The sequence below is a fragment of the Bos grunniens genome, chromosome 29 (assembly GCF_055505025.1).
Source record: "Bos grunniens cultivar Pamir isolate PY7600 chromosome 29, Bosgru_T2T1.0, whole genome shotgun sequence".
In the NCBI taxonomy this organism is placed as follows: Eukaryota; Metazoa; Chordata; class Mammalia; order Artiodactyla; family Bovidae; genus Bos; species Bos grunniens.
The window spans coordinates 8,931,865-8,947,799 of NC_141193.1; the positions used below are offsets into that span (position 1 = coordinate 8,931,865).

At 48.5% G+C, this 15,935-nt stretch overlaps 1 protein-coding gene and 2 long non-coding RNA genes across 19 annotated transcripts in view; 2 read left to right on the plus strand and 1 right to left on the minus strand.

The window, feature by feature from the left end:
- MARK2 (microtubule affinity regulating kinase 2) overlaps positions 1-13,663 on the minus strand; it is a 55,695-nt gene extending 42,032 nt beyond the window's left edge. For 12 of the 17 annotated variants that reach the window (XM_086384437.1, XM_086384444.1, XM_086384440.1 and 9 more), the window contains exon 1: positions 13,205-13,663. In XM_086384437.1, coding sequence (XP_086240563.1) covers positions 13,205-13,258 — 54 coding nt within the window. In that variant the 5' untranslated portion in view covers positions 13,259-13,663. Of the gene's footprint in view, positions 1-4,464; positions 4,597-6,662; positions 6,892-13,204 lie in introns of those variants that run through there. The other 5 variants (XM_086384445.1, XM_086384434.1, XM_086384431.1 and 2 more) reach the window with 4 other exon arrangements.
- Positions 12,454-12,908, plus strand: LOC147341965 (uncharacterized). Its single transcript, XR_015157820.1, has 2 exons — positions 12,454-12,603; positions 12,830-12,908. It is a non-coding gene; the product is annotated as an uncharacterized LOC147341965 (long non-coding RNA).
- LOC147341966 (uncharacterized) lies at positions 13,582-14,188 on the plus strand. The gene is made up of 2 exons (XR_015157821.1): positions 13,582-13,778; positions 13,919-14,188. It is a non-coding gene; the product is annotated as an uncharacterized LOC147341966 (long non-coding RNA).
- The last annotated feature ends 1,747 nt before the right edge of the window (positions 14,189-15,935 follow it).

The following is a 15,935-nucleotide window of genomic DNA, read 5'->3' on the forward strand; positions in this document are numbered from 1 at the left end:
GCAGCACAGTTTATAATAGCCAGGTCATGGAAGCAACCTAGATGTCCATCAGCAGACAAATGGATAAGAAAGCTGTGGTACATATACACAATGGAATATTGCTCAGCCATTAAAAAGAATACATTAGAATCAGTTTAATGAGGTGGATGAAACTGGAGCCTATTATACAGAGTGAAGCCAGAAAGAAAACCACCAATACAGTATACTAACGCATATATATGGAATTTAGAAAGATGGTAACGATAACCCTGTATGTGAGACAGCAAAAGAGACACAGATGTATAGAACAGTCTTTTGGACTCTGTGGGAGAGGGAGAGGGTGGGATGACTTGGGAGAATGGCACTGAAACATGTATATCATCATATGTGAAACAAATCGCCAGTCCAGGTTCGATGCAAGATACTGGATGCTCGGGGCTGGTGCACTGGGATGACCCAGAGGGATGGTATGGGGAGGGAGGTGGGAGGGTTCAGGATGGGGAACATGTGTGCACCCGAGGCGGATCCATGTGGATATATGGCAAAACCAATACAATATTGTAAAGTAATCAGCCTCCAATTAAAATAAATAAATTTATTAAAAAAAAAAAAAAAAACAAAAAAAGGAGGAGGAGGAAGTAAGCTCCCTTGGGTCAAAGTCTCTGAGGCCCAGGCAGGCATGATTACAGGGGCTGGGCTGCAAACAAGGGCTCCCTATGAAGTCATCGCAGATAACCAGGCCAAGACTGAGGACAGTCAACCCAGGTTTTGTCTACAACAAAGGTTTTTCTCACTTTTTGGTCTCAAGAACTCTTCACATTCTTAAAACATTTATGGAGGACTGCAGAGATCTTTTGTTTATGTGGGTCATAGCTGTCAACAGTAACCTTATTAAAAACTGAAACTGATTTTTTAAAGTATTTTTATTTGTTTAAAATAACAACAAACCCATTACCTGTTTACACAAATAACCCATTTTTTAAATGCAGAAACTATTTCTAAAACAAAATGAAATTCATAACAAGAGTTGCACTGTTTTATACTCCAAGACATCTCTTTCACGTCAAGCTTAATGAAAGAGATATTTCTTGTATCTGCTTCTGCATTCAGTGTGTTTCCATAGGTTGGGTGAAAGATACAAAAATTTCATTTCACACAGATGTGTAGTTGGAAAATGAAGTTTAATAGCCTTTCAAATATTGAGGATTTTCTTTGATACTAGACCAAAACTCCACAAGTGGCTGTTTTTAAAGGCTAGCTGCAATGTGCAACCTGAGATTTTATCAAATGCATCTTTTGTGTACTTTTACATTAAAATCCATTGGTCACCTTGCACTGTGAGTTGCTCTTTTACTTACCGATAACTGATAACTGAGGAACTAACAAGGTGATCCAACCAGTCCATCCTAAAGGAAATCAGTTCTGAATATTCATTGGAAGGACTGGTGTTGAAGCTGAAACTCCAATACTTTGGCCACCTGATTCGAAGAGTTGACTCACTGGAAAAGACCCTAATGCTGGGAAAGATTGAAGGTGGGAGGAAAAGGGGACAATAGAGGATGAGGTGGTTGGATGGCATCATCGACTCGATGGACATGGGTTTGAGTAAATTCAGGGAGTTGGTGATGGACAGGGAGGCCTGGCGTGCTGCAGTCCATGGGGTCGCAGAGTTGGACACAACGGAGTGACTGAACTGAACTGAATCAAGGAAATATTCCTTCACTGACTATGCAGAATTTCCAAATACTGGGATTTCACACAATATCAGAAAATCATACTCCATTAATCTTACCACCAATCTCATCAAAAAGAGTGTGACAAATTCAAGTTTTCCAAAATTCTAATTTTTGCTTGAAAACTTGGATTTTATCACTGGCAATGATGACAGGCTCGCTCTGTTCAATTTCAAGAAGACGTTCACTAAACACTGAAATATGAATAACTATAGTTTGTCCATCAATTGTTATTTCAAGTAAAAATGATCCGTTCAGCTGGGTCGGCTCCAACACACAAGAGCATTTTCCCCAGACAGCTGGACTATGGTTAAGAGCTGCAATGCTCCAAATCCATGGATACTCTGCGTTTCATCACTTGGCATACCAGAGTCCTTTACTGGAGGACTGAGATTTAATTTAAAAAAAAAAAAAAACAACTAAAAACACGAAACACACAATTTTCAGTGCTTCACCCAGGACGTTTTTAAGTGACAATGAGTTTTTTTTTTTTTTTTTAAACCACAAGTGTGTAGAGGAAAGTCCGTGACTGACCACCAGCAGAGTTTGGTGCCCCTACCCTGATTCATGTTCTGGCGCCAGCAGTTTTCTCTACTGCTCGCTGCTTCGGTACCAACAATGCAACTGGAAACAAAGCTGCTCCAGGAAAAGCCATGAGAGCCAAAAAAGTCATTCAACTCTGCGTATTTACCACAACTTGTGTTTTGTTGTGAGCATTCCCATAAGAGAAAATACTTTTTGAAGTGTAGGTGCTGGTGATACAAGTTGAGCCATGCCTATATATGTGCTCATTTCTAAGGTTAAAGCAAAATTCTATAAACAAGATATTAACTCAGTCTTCATGTCTGCAGCTCAATCTTTAATTCAACAACACAGTAACATGAAGTGGCACTGCCCTGAACTTTACTTTTTATCCAGTGTGCATTCAGGAATGCCAGCTGTTCAAAACTTTTTATCCGTCTCTCAGCTACTGGGTGGGCTTCTCTGGACAATGCAACAACTCATCCTGTAAGAGGCTTCAGTGACTTTGGCATTTCTAGCTGGAAACACTGGAACAAGTTTTGGATTTTAAAGAGACTGTGGTATGTACGCTTAAAACACGTAGTCCCTTTGTCTTTCATCTCTGACGACTGCTCTTGAGCGATGCTGCAACTTAACTGGCACCTCGCAGTGGCAGTTGTAGTGTTAAGTCGCTCAGTCCTGTCTGACTCTTTGCAACCCCGTGGACTGCAGCCTGCCAGGTCTCCCTGTCCATGGAATCCTCCAGGCAAGAATACTGGAGTGGGTTGCCATTTCCTTCTCCAAGGGATGTTCCTAACCCAGGGATCAAACCCTGGTCTCCTGCATTGCAGGCAGATTCTGTACTGTCTGAGCCACCAGGGAAGGCCAACCAGCACCCTAATACTACGTGAAAACACTAAAAATAAAGTGCACACAATAAGCTACATTATTAGCATCTATAAAGATGAGAAGACACTTTTTATTATGATTTCTTTTCTTTTAAATTTTTTTCATCTCTTGTTTACAGTTTTGCCAAGTTTCTTCAGAGTGATCCCTCCCTTTCACTTGTTGATATGTTTCTAACTGCAGTAAACAGAGCTAGCAGCTGTGTTTGAGAAAGCAAAACTTCCAACCTTCCTTTTTTAAGCCAACAATTCATCCTTAAATATAAGAAAAACACTATGAATTTTCCTCTATTTTAGAATAAAACAGAATTAAGGCTAAGTAAGTTATAAATATAATTTTAAGAATTATTAGTTTCCCCCAAAGTTTTTACAAGTAAGTGCTGGAAGTTGTACTTACTTCTCATGTTTCTTCAAAGGTGCCAGGAAAATGCTGGGATTTTAAAATAACTATTTATTGGTCAATAACGAGGTTTATAGAAATTACAACAGGTATACTGAAGAAAGCTAGTAACAGCACAGTAGAAGTGATAAGAACAAATCAAGTTCATCACCAAAAACTTCCATATTTACACCTTAAAGTACTACCTTAAAAATTCCAAGAAAAACAAAAATAAAGAAGCACACACTGAAAAAAAAAAAAAGGCAGCACATACTCTATTAGCCAAGAGTGATAATGTCAATACACATCCCTTAGCCTCTGGAAAACACTGACTACTGGTGAGAAAATGAGAGTGAAACAAGCAAATATAGCAATAATGTTACAAGGAAAATTATTTGGATTTTGTATAACACCAAACAGGTCTTAGGGACCCCAAGGGTCCCCAGACTACACTTTGAGAACCAACACAGTGTTACCAAAAGTATTAAGTACCTCCTCAGATGTCTCCCAAGACATGCTCTAGAGTTTTGGCATTCCTGATTGCCCAGAACTAGCTTAGACCCTGTCACCAGGAAAACTGGGATGCCAAGTCAGGCTTCACTGAGGAAAGTGGCTCCAGAGACAAAAAAAGAAAATGTTTTCCAAAGCAGGGAGCTCTTAACTTTACACAAATCAGAGGAATAGGAGAAAGAAAGGACTGGGTGGTTCTGGGATTCTATACATGAAGGAGATCTCAGACTATCAAAATTCCCCTTCTGAGCCAGGCCACAAAAGAGGCATACAAACAGGTAAGGCAGTGGGACATGGAGATGAAAACCCAAGAAGGACAGTGACAAGGAAGGAACAGGGTTCAAAGAAACCGAACAGAAAAAAAAGGAAGTGAGACAAGCCAGCAGAGGGTCAAAAGGAAGAGGAAAATGCAGTGAAAGAAATATTCTGAGATGAGCCCTGCAGCAGCGACACTTACCTTTTTTCCCTGCCACAGTGGCAACGCAAAAAAACTGAGCAACTTGCTGCTCTGATAAGGCATTTAGGCTCTAGAAGCACAAGCAAGGAACATCAACAGGAGCCAACTGAGACCAAAACCTCAGCTCAAGATTCAAAGTCCACAAATCCACAGGAACGGCTGAGAAATGGCTGTCACCCTCCCAGGTTCCCAAAGGGGAGGCTTTCTTCTCACTTCAGAAAAGCCAACAAAGGTAACCAGAACCTGCCCTTGCAGCCCCTCAGCGAGCAGAAAAGGAACCTGAAATCACCAGCTGCTAGGTTCTCATGTGCTCTTTAAGAGAAACAGGGAGCTTTCTCCTGCTGCCAAAGGGTAGACACGCCTTGTGAAGAAAGGAACGTGAGCAAAGAAATCCAATCCTGGTGCCAGGTGGGGCCTCCTCTAATACCCAGATCCCAGCAACACAGAAAAGCCGGGTTCCGGGGGCTAGATCTGGCCTTCCAGCCAGTGAAGAGACTGCACACCCACCACCACCACCACCACAACTCACAGCACAGAAGTACGGGCCCGCGGAGGGCGTGTGTTTCTTTTTCCTTTAATCAATAAAGCTGCCCAATATTGGTATCTTGTCAATACATGCACTTTAAAAAAAGTGCTTTCGAAAGTATATAAACCTCTCCAGTCAGTCAGTTCGATCGCTCCAACTCTTTGTGACCCCACGGACTGCAGCACGTCAGGCTTCCTCGTCCATCACCAACTCCCTGAGCTTGCGCAAACTCAGGTCCATCGAGTCGATGGTGCCAGCCAACCATCTCAACCTCTGTTGTCCCCTTCTCCTAGATCTCTCCAGATCAGATCAGTCGCTCAGTCGTGTCCGACTCTTTGCAACCCCATGAATCGCAGCACGCCAGGCCTCCCTGTCCGTCACCATTTCTTTCAGATAGCTGACTGGTAAAATAAAAAAAATTTTTTTAAACTTAGAAATCCTAGGAAAAGCACCTATGGAACGCCAGTCAACACAGAAATAATCCAAAGTATTTCCCTTCTAGCGACCTAGAGTTGCATGGCAGTCAGACCAGGCTTCCCTAATGGCTCAGAGGATAAAGTGTCTGCCTGCAACGCAGGAGACCCGGGTTCGATCCCTGGGTCGGGAAGATCCCCTGGAGAAGGAAATGGCAACCCATTCCAGTATTCTTGCCTGGAGAATCCCATGGACAGAGGAGCTTGGCGGGCTACATACAGTTCACGGGGTCGCAAAGAGTCGGACATGACTGAGCGACTTCACACACACAGACAAAATTCATTAAGTTGGTCAACTGAAACAATGACGACAATTATCATATCCTATCAGGTCCTATTCTAAGTGCTTTATATTCATTAATTCTTTTAATGCTCCCAACAGCTATACCTCTAAGACAGTACTATTATAACTCCTTTTTCTTTACAGAAAAACAAACAAGCCCCATAGGGACAGAGTAAGCCCAAGGTCACAGCGGGGCCTATCCCAAGATTCCAGCTCAGGAACTCTAGTGGTAGCGCCCAATCTGACCACAGCGACACCATTTATTGGAAATTCAAAGGCGCTGGGATCCCCTTCCAACTCTGCCATAAAGTCAACTCAATCAGAGTGCTACGCTAGACCAAACGGGCCCTAGGGGCCCCGCTTCCTGTGACTGGAGAACCAGTACCTCAAACTTTTGTGGGCAAAGCAAAGCAGCAAGCCACAGACACTGCCAATGCTACGTGCAGAGACAACCAAATCGTGGCCATCTGTGGAGAGGAGGGGGGACGTGAGGTGGTGAGGGACAGCCAGCAGACCCTCAGGTCTAAAGGTGAGGAAAAAGGGGGTGCCCTGCATATTGGATCATCAGCACCCACAACAAAACCCTTCAGTCATATGGTGCTCAGGAGAGACAATGAGACCACTGCAGCAGCGGCAAGGACAGAAGCTAGAGCACTGCTCGCAGGCAGCTTCATCCATTAACCACCAGGCCGTGGACCTGCGAGCTCTCTTAGTGGGAGACTGAGGAAACAATCCTGCTATGTCAGCAGCACTGGCAGTCCGGGCGCAGGGGCCTCAGAATCCTGCTGTGTCTCCTCCCTGAGACGGATTCCCTACTGTGTTCGGGAAATGCCAGCACGCGGTGACTGAAGTCTCCCACGCTTCCTACAGGTACCTCCAGCAAGGACAACCAAACTGTTCCCCGTGGCTGAAGTACCTGTTGAACTGCCAAAGACCAAAACCTATTCTCTCTCCTTTCTTCTTCTCCAGTGGGCTTGGACAGACAGTTCCTATGCACCAATCCAAAAGGTCTGGGGACTGGTTGGATTTAGCAGCCAGGTCACAACAGCCAGGAGGCAGGAGTCCAGATTCCCTTCCAGATCCACAGACTGGGAGCCAAGCACAGACCTCCTGGCCAGGTGGAGGGCCTTCTGCCAAGCTGTGAACTGCAAAGAAAAGAAGCTGTACCTTCGAGATGCTGGTGAAAGGTGTGTAAGACAAAGCAGCATGAGGTGTGGAGAAAGTCCACTCACTGGAGAGGCCCAGCTCAGAGGCCAGGGGAAGGAAGGGGGTGTTTACAAACATCATCCAAACTCATGCCTCAGTGAGCAGAGCCCAGAGGAGGCAGATCTTTGAATCGCCAACTTCCCAAACAGCACAGAGGAAAATAGGCCGAGGTGGTTCAAAACCAGCTTGACTGGTTCTACAGAGAAGTCGCTGGTCTGCTCCGCCTTCCGTATGTTAAAAAGAAAAACGTGGCTTGCAGCCGGTTGTTGAACCCATCCCTCCCTTCCCCCACCCCACACTGTCCCCAGGACCCACCGAGCCAAGCCTTCCCCCACCCCACACTGTCCCCAGGACCCACCGAGCCAAGGGTCCACCTCACCGTCCCTCCTACCTACTTGTGACTCTTATGACTCTGTAAGCCTAAAGTCAGTAGTTTGCTGCACAAGATGAAATATACTGATACATGTTTTTGCCCTTTTCTGGGCTTCCCAGGTTGCGCTAGAGGCAAAAACTTGCCTGCCAATGCAGGAGATTCAGGTTCAATCCCTGGATTGGGAAGATCCCCTAGAGGGCATGACAATCCACTCCAGTATTCTTAACTGGGAAGTCCCATGGACAGAGGCGCCCAGCGGGCTACAGTCCACAGGGTCGCAAAGAGTAGGACACGACTAAAGCAACTTAGGGAGCATTCACCCTTTTCTAATGAAAAAGAATCAATGGAAGTAAGGGGGAATGAGTGAAGCACTCCCCACAGGGACCAAGGAAGCTTCAAACCCTCTAGACGTTCAGATGAAGGGATCTAGCCTATTTACATGGCCCAACGCGGAGGCAGGTCTAGTGAAGAGGAGGACCTAGGATTCCTCCTCCTCCAACTGATAACTGGAAATCGAGGGGCCAGATTTTCTCCTGGTGTTTTTTTCAGAACCAGAGGTACCATCTTAAAGTCTGAAAAAAAAGCAAGGAAATTCCATAGCCCACACTGAGAGGGCTGTGATGGGGGAGTGACGAGAACTTTCAGAGTTAACATGGGGACAGACGGCCTCCTCCCAGGCCACAAGTGGGAAATGGGTGGCTTCCTCCCCCACGGGGTTTGTAAAGGCTTACTCTTCCCATTGCTGAGACTGAAGGGGAACCTGCATAGATAACGCTTCAGTGACTCATGCCTGTTTGATGAAGGCTGGGAGAAAGCCCGGAGAATCCAAGCTTCAAGTGCAAAATGTACAAATGCTGGAATCTACCATGGAGAAAAGGAAACCCAGCCACCTATCTGGGTGAACATTTTGCTGAACTTCCGCTGAAGGAGGAAGGGCCAGGTTTAAACTCCACCCACCCTTTCCACATTCCTCTCAATTTTGGCTTTGACAGGAAAGTGGCAAATAACGGCAGCATCACCATGACCAAGAGAGAACCAAAGGCTTTCCATAACTCCTCTCAAAGAAGAGGCCTAGTGGTCAGTCTACAGCTTAACCAAGCCAAGGGAGCTGGGGCTGGACCTGGTTGGCTGCAGGAGAGCCTCATCAGGCAGCCTCAGAGGATGAAGGATGACTGCCCTCCTCGCCCTCTCCATCTGCTGAGGTTGCCTCATCCCAATCCATTAACGGGCTTCAAAGTGCTGCTGGGGGGAGTCCACTTAGCAGAGACACTATCATGGGGCCAAGGGTGGCGCCCAGCCCCCACCTCGCTTGTCGATAATGGGCCACAAAGTCTGAGGCTTAGCTGCACTTTAGGCATAAAATATTCATTCACGTCAACATAATACATATGTAGGAAAGTCATGGAAGCTCCTGGGAGAAGAGAAATGCTGCCAGGTGGCTAAGTGCTCAGTGGGAAAGACTTCATGAAGGCATGGCTTAGTCCTGGTCAAGTGCCCACTGAGAATGAGGTTGTTCTGTCCAAAGAGGAAGCAGTATAGTCTGAAAGTTTTTGACTCCCAAGACCTCTAACCATGCAAACCTCTCAAAAAACAAATTCTCAGTCTCTCCCTACCTCACAGGCACCAACTCTATTTAAGACATTTATGCTGGGGCGGGGGGAAATCAGGCCCAATCTTTGGTCACCATGTAATCTGAAGCAGGCCAAATCTCAATGACTGCCTTGTATCCATCTTCTTAGCTGTTTCCCAAAGTCCACAGACTAGAGAGAAATTATTACAATTTACTAGGGAGTTACCTTGACCAGGTTCAAAGGCTGTAGTATGGCAGCTCTACGAACTCCAGGGTCTACTGGTGTCCTTGCTCTAACCATGCCTCTTTCTCCATTTCAGGGGTAAAGCAGAAAGTAAAGACTATACGGTCTGAAATTCACCCACACCTCTAGCCAGAAGGCAGTACCACCTAGGGCCCCTGCCAGAGTCAAAGGGCAGAGGTGAGAGCCCGCACCCAGAGCACAGGTCTTGCCGCACAGCTTGCAGGACAGGGAGTTAAACGAGAGGGGACCGAGCTCTCGCCGAGACGACACTAAAACCGGATTATTCAGTGAGACGTTCAGCCAGAATCAACCCTGGGAGCCATGAGCTAGCTACATGTGTTTGGAGTGGCTCAGTGGTTCTTTACAGGATCCTGAAAGTTAGATTTGCTCTCTCACCCAGACTTCCAAACTCCTCTTCCCAGAATCATCTGAGAGAATAAACAATGCCACTTACTCCCTGGAAGGACGACAGAAGCCCCTACCCTCGCCCACCGCAGAGGGGCAGGCGCAGAGGCAGAGATGGCAGTGAAAGCCTCCTTCTTTCTCGCAGGAGCTCTCCCTTGTGGTTCCCAAGGCCCAGAGGTGGGGGAGGCCTGGTGCCACGCAGGCCTCCACCAGGCATTACAGAAAGCTCTCGCCAGCGGCAGGTGGACACTGCACGCTGGACCCCTCTGCACTGGCCTGTTTCTGCTGCTGCTGGCTGGAAGACAAACAGTCATCCTGCTGATTGCTTTCACTGCTGCCAAGCCTCCAGGCCAACAGAGCCATTTGGAAAAGTGAACAGAAAGCTCAGCTCACAGATTAAGGATGCCCCAAACTACCAGTCCCAGGTTACAACCCTCCTTCTGCAAACAGAAGAGTCTATGACTGTGAAAAAGCATATCTGCAATCAGGTGCCACAAAAATCACAATAACGGCAGGGCTTCACTTTATCTCCTCCTTTCTCTGTTAGAAGCAGAGTCGACAGCAAACAGGCAATGTCTCTGCAACACCAGGTTTATTTTTATGCTCCAACATTTTCTCTCTCTGGGTCTACGTGTATTTAATTCAGATGTGATCAAAGAGCTCCTAGAAACAGGTTCTCATCAGCCACATGTTTTAAAGAAAGGGGGAGAGAAAGAGCGAGAAGAGACTGGAGTTTGAAGACAACCAGTAGAGTCTGTTTACCTGTTTTTCAGTGAAACCAATTTAAATAATTTAAATCTAAGTAAGGTAACAGAGGACCTTTGGGGGAAAGAAACCAACCCAACCACATCCCTTGCTTTTTATCTCACAACATTAAGGCTTCTACCACAACCACTTTAGTTAAACTCACAACACGACCAAGAAGAGCTTTCTGGTCTCACCTGGTAGCATGATCTAGTCCAAAAGAGGCCAGTGCTTCAAGCCTGTCTGGCCTTATGACCCCAAGAGCTGTTACACATTTTTTTCTTGTTTTAAAAAATACCACATCTGCTTGTAAGGTTTTTCAAAATCTATGCTTTTTCTAGGATAAGACTTAATATCAAGTCCGTAGTGGGACTACCCTGAGAATAACAGCAGAAGCGATGAAGTGGCTCAGGGGAACCTAAATCCACAGAGTGGAAACAGGATGAGTAATTCACGATTTGGAACAAGATGACAACGTATGCAGCCAGTTCTCTGGACAAAGTTATCAAGAAGCAGCTTACATTCCCAAATGGTTCACAGAGTTCGGCTATCATAAAATCGGTGGCAGGCGAGCAGCAGGTTCCTACAACATGCTCAGGTGACTGTGAGGCTTGAAGGGAAGAGAGGAAATCAACGCACACATCACAGGAAAAAGACCGTGGCCGCATACGTGTACACTGAGTAAACAACACAAAGAAAGCACACTGAGGCACTCAGTTACTCTGCTCTGCTGAACACAACGCCCCCCACAGCCTTGCTCAGAGTAGGCACTCCACTGCCACGCCCCAGATGCCTGCGGGTGCCAGTCAGTCACTTGGCTTCCTCCTACCAGCTCAGAATCAACAGTCTGGGAAAGTCCTCTGGTTAAGCAGGGTTTACCTGCTAAATAAAGGTTGTGAGAGGAAAAGGAATGGAACAGGTAACCTCGAGAGGGCCTTGAGAAAGTGGTTCCCAGGAAGGAGAGAAACAGCTGGCATTTGAGGGCAAGACTGAGATGGAGACCATGCTCCTGTTTCTAAACACCTCAGTCCCATGCCAAACCCAGTGATACAGTGGAACTCAACCATCTCTCCCTCTCAACCTGTTTCACCCCTAGAAGCAGTCAGTCAGTCCACAGGTTATGAAAGGGTCAACCACTGCAGAAAAAACTTATCCAGAACTCCTCTTAAGGTCCTGCCTGTCCAGATGACAGAGACTGAGGGGCTAACAAAAGAGAAAAACATTGGAGAAATGAAAAGAGGGAAGATGTCTTTTAAGATGTTAATGTTAATATGCAAGAGGCATTAATATGCAAGAGAATGTAACAATGGTTCTATTGCGCTAGCCAGAAAGAAGGGAACAAGAGGAAAACATAATGAATGCAACAAGAGAAAAGGATGCAAAAAAGCACCGCAAGCCCCAGGGGTGAAGAGCTCTTTTTTCAAGTTAATTATTTTTTTTTGTCTAGTAAAGTTCTCCACCAGGAAAGGTGTGACAGGCAGAGGACTCTCCAGAGCAGGCAGCAAGGGACACCAGAGATGGTGAAAGAAAGGGGAGGGGTGTAAAGTGGACGCCTCTCGGCTGGGAGGTGAGATGACACAGAAAAGGCTAAGGCTTGGGTGACAAATGATAGCAGTGATTGCCAGGATGAGGGGAGAGGGAGCAGCTCAAGAAACTAGCATGCAAAACTCCTGGCCCCGGGAGTCACAAAGGCTAGCCAATCACAAGCGGATGGACAGGGGCATACGTGGGGAAATAAATATGATGTGAAGAAGGCTGGAGAAGAATATGGAGATGAAAGGCAATCCTGATTAAGAGGAATGGTACTAAGTAAGATGGGCTGAGGGCAGAGAAACGGGAAGGCAACAAGCAAAGGGGAAGATACTAAGTGACAGATTCCTGAGTGAAGAAACAGGAAAGCATCACGGCCTGGCTTGTGTTGTGGTTTCAGAAGACAGAACGGGAAAGACCAGGATGAAGCGAGGCCTGGGAAAGGACCGCGCAACAGGTGGTGTCAATGGAGTAGGGCTGAAAGAGACAGTCTTTCCCTCCGCAGGAAGAGCCCAGGGAGAAGGCTTGTACAGCACTCGCAGTGAGAAACAAGAGGCCAAACCAAAACTTAAAAAAACAAGCCCCAGGGGAAGAGAACGTGAGGGATCTCAGGACTCTGAAGGGAGTGAAGACTGGAACCCCAAAGACAACCTGTGGGAAAACTATGCGCATGACAGCTGTACGGGGAAACACGGAAGCGACAAATGCCAGCGCGAGGCACCAGGGAGCTCCTGGAGAAGAGAAGGGAAAGTGATGAGCAAAGAGTAGGCGAGCGATCTGGAAAGGTGATGAGGGTGGAGCTGGTGGGTTGCAAGAGGGCGAGCACAATGTGGAGCAGGAGGAGGCAGGGTAAAAAGCCGGGGAACTGACAGGGGACAGGGATCGAGGTCACAGTACGGGGCAAGGACCCTGAGGGTGATAACTGGGACCGGGAGAACCGGTGCGGGCGGAGAGGAAGCGAGGCTGGAGGGATGGAGGAAGAGGTGGACAACGATCTGGGGCGAATTGCAGGGTGCTGGTCGAGGAGAAGGAAGGTGGCTGCTTTCAGCGTGGGTGGAGGAAGACCAAAAAGGCCCCTGAGAGAAAAAGGGAAGAGAAGAGGAAGCTGGGGAGGTAACACGGAAGAGCGCAGGAGGGCGGTGAAGGGAGAAGGGCCGGGGGGAGGGGGGTGGTCGGCAGAAAGACAAGTGTGCAGCTTGGAGTCCGGACAAGGTGGGTCCCCGGACAGGACGCGGAAGGGAGGTGTACGGGGCCAGGAGCCAGATGACAGGGCAGCCGAGGCTTACGGGGTGGCAGCCGGGGCACGAGGAGAGCTGAGGAGGGAGGAGGCTCTGCAAGGTGCAGGGGCCCAGCCAAAGAATGTGGGGAGCCCTCAGGGCTCCTTACCTGCTCGGTGTCCCTCTCGTTCAGCGTGGGTAGGGGGGTCCGAGCGCTGGACATGGCGCCGGTATCTCAAGGGAGGGAAACCGAGAAGCTTGGAGGAAGGGAGGGAAGGGAAGGCGCAGAGCCCGGCCGGGCGGGGCTTCTCACAGCAGGAGCACCCGCCGCATGGGCCCCGGCCGGGGGTGCGGGGAGGCCGGGCTGCCGTTCACGCCAGCCCGGGGATGCGCCGCTCGGGCTAGGCCGCGCCGGCTCCGAGCAGCTCTGGACCGCACCCCCCCGACCCCCGGCTGGGCCGTGCCGCCTTTCGGCCGGGCCGCGCCGCTCCGCCTACTCTCTGCCGCTGCAGCCGGCCGCCTGCCTCGCTCCTCCCCTGCCCTCAGCGGCACTGCTCCGCGCCCGGCACACAGGCAGCCGCCGCCGGACCTGCTGCTCCCAACATGGCCGCCACCACCGCCGGTCCTCGGCTCTTTCCGCCGTCAGCAGCCGGAAACATCCGAAGCGGCTAGAAACGGGAGGGAGGCGCGCCTTCTCCTCTCAGCCACCGACTACTGGTGAATTCCGGAAACACCCGAAGAAGGTAATCCTGGGGACGCGCGCGGCTCCGCGATTCCGAAGACCAAGCTTCGGCTCTGTTTACGGAAATCTACGAAGAGACTCCGGGTACTCCAGCCACGCCTACAGGCCTTTCCCCGCCCACTTCAAGCTGGTTTTCGGCAGGTTCCGGAAACACCCGAAGCCTCTCCGCGCGCTGGGAGCGGGCCACGCCCCCATCCCGCCCCGCCGCGGACCGCGGTCGTCGGCCATTTCCGGCAACACCCGAGATCGGGCGAGCCTCGGGTCATTCCCTCGGATGGTACCCAAAGTCTGACTCTTCGTTTCTTTCCGTCAGTTTTCGGGTATTTGCAAATCTTGAACAGGGAGCGTAGATCACGTGTGCGTGTTACTATTTGATTAAGTAGAAAATAAAACTGTTAAGCCCTGCTTTGACATCCTTTGGTTCTAAAGCAACTTCCTATCTGTGTGTCCGTTCCTCTGTTAGCTCATTAAATACATCTCGTTTATCATCCAGCCTATCAACATGTGAGTCACCTGTCAGATGCAGCGTTAGTCTATTACCTGTCTACCTACCGTTCATCACCTGTTGTCGTCCATCTTGGCTTCTATTTGTCTATCCGTGTACCCCACATCTAATCCACAGGGCTCCTCAAGGTTCCTGGCAAACACCAGGTAAACGTCCTTGGCTCCCAGCTGCCAAAGGCTTCAGCGATTCCCTCAACCCTGCATTCTACCTCTAGCTCTTTGCAGTGAAAATGCAGTGGGATCTTGGGGAAAAATCACATAATATCTCTGTTTAGCTCCTCAACGTCCCTATCTTGAAAGAATCCATGCCTTTGTTCCAGTGATGACATTCTAAATAATATCTTTGGATTTGTTACCTTTTTTATTTTTTGCTTTCAAAAAAAGTCTTGTAATTGTTCAAAATAGCACGAAACGGCATTGCACTATGGCAATATTGAGTCATGCCAGTTCCCTTTTTAAATATCCCTCTGAGGTTGGGCAGGAGAGACATTCTCATCTTTAATCACATTTCACTTATCCCTTCTAAAACAAGGAGACTCATGGGGAAAATAAAAGAGAGAAACTGGTTGAAAATGAGGATTCTTCAGGATGGCTCAAAGAATGAACAACTGGAGACGTTCCTTTCCTTTCTGGGCCTCTTTTCCTGTTAATGAATAGAGGTCACTATTCGTAAGCTTGAGGTCCCTCTCATCTCTGGAGAGCCCCTTACTTTAACGGGAAGTCCATGTGGCAACATAAGTTCACTCTTCACTTCCCCCTAGGCTACCTCACCAAGGACAGTGAGTAGACTGGCAGGTGTGACTCCTCTGGCTGCCCCCACCCACTGTACCCCAGACATGTTGGAAAACCATCCCCTCAAACCTACCCCAGGTTCAACAGCAGTTTAAGGTAGACAGAAGCCGGAATCTCCACAAGAGCCAAAGACCAAGCTCAAGCAGCGAGTCCGCAGAAGGTACAGGAAAAGAGAGGCCCAAGAGCTTGCTGGGAAGAGTGCAGATTGGACCTCTGACGCTTGACTTCCAACTCCAGCTCCAGCATTTTGAGCAGAACCCTTGACTAAGTCAACCAGAGAAATAGGCAGCCAGACAGAGCAATGAGAGGGCGGTATGAACGCACTTCCCTAAGGCAACAAGTATAACTTACAGTCCTAATAAATGCATGGGACTCCAGGACACCGCTCCATGCTCCACCTCGGCTCCATTCAGGCACCCAGCCCTTGAGGAAGAAGCTGATGAAGAAACACAGAAGGAGGTGAGAGGGAAAAATAGGAAGAGGTGAAGCCGGAGGACACACCCCCACCCCAAATTCATCCGGAAAATCCATGAGAATGGTCTGCCCTCTGGTGGCCAGAGGGAGAGTCACTGCTGAATCCTGTGTGGGAGATAGCCTCAAAGGCTGGGGTCCCTGCAGTAAGGAAAAAGGGGAAAGGGTTGGAGAAGCAAATGGAGCTGCACTCAGCGGGCTTCCCTGGCCTCTGCCCGAGGAGACTTGACTAAGCTCTCTCTGCCTCTTGCCTGCTTCCACTTCCCTCGAGTTCTCATCCCTGTATTCTGCCCCTTGGCCCCTGCCCCCATCCTACATTCTCTCCTCTTCCTCACAAGGCTGCCTAACCGGTCTCCCTGCCTAGACTCCCTCCAACCTGCCCCACCAGACA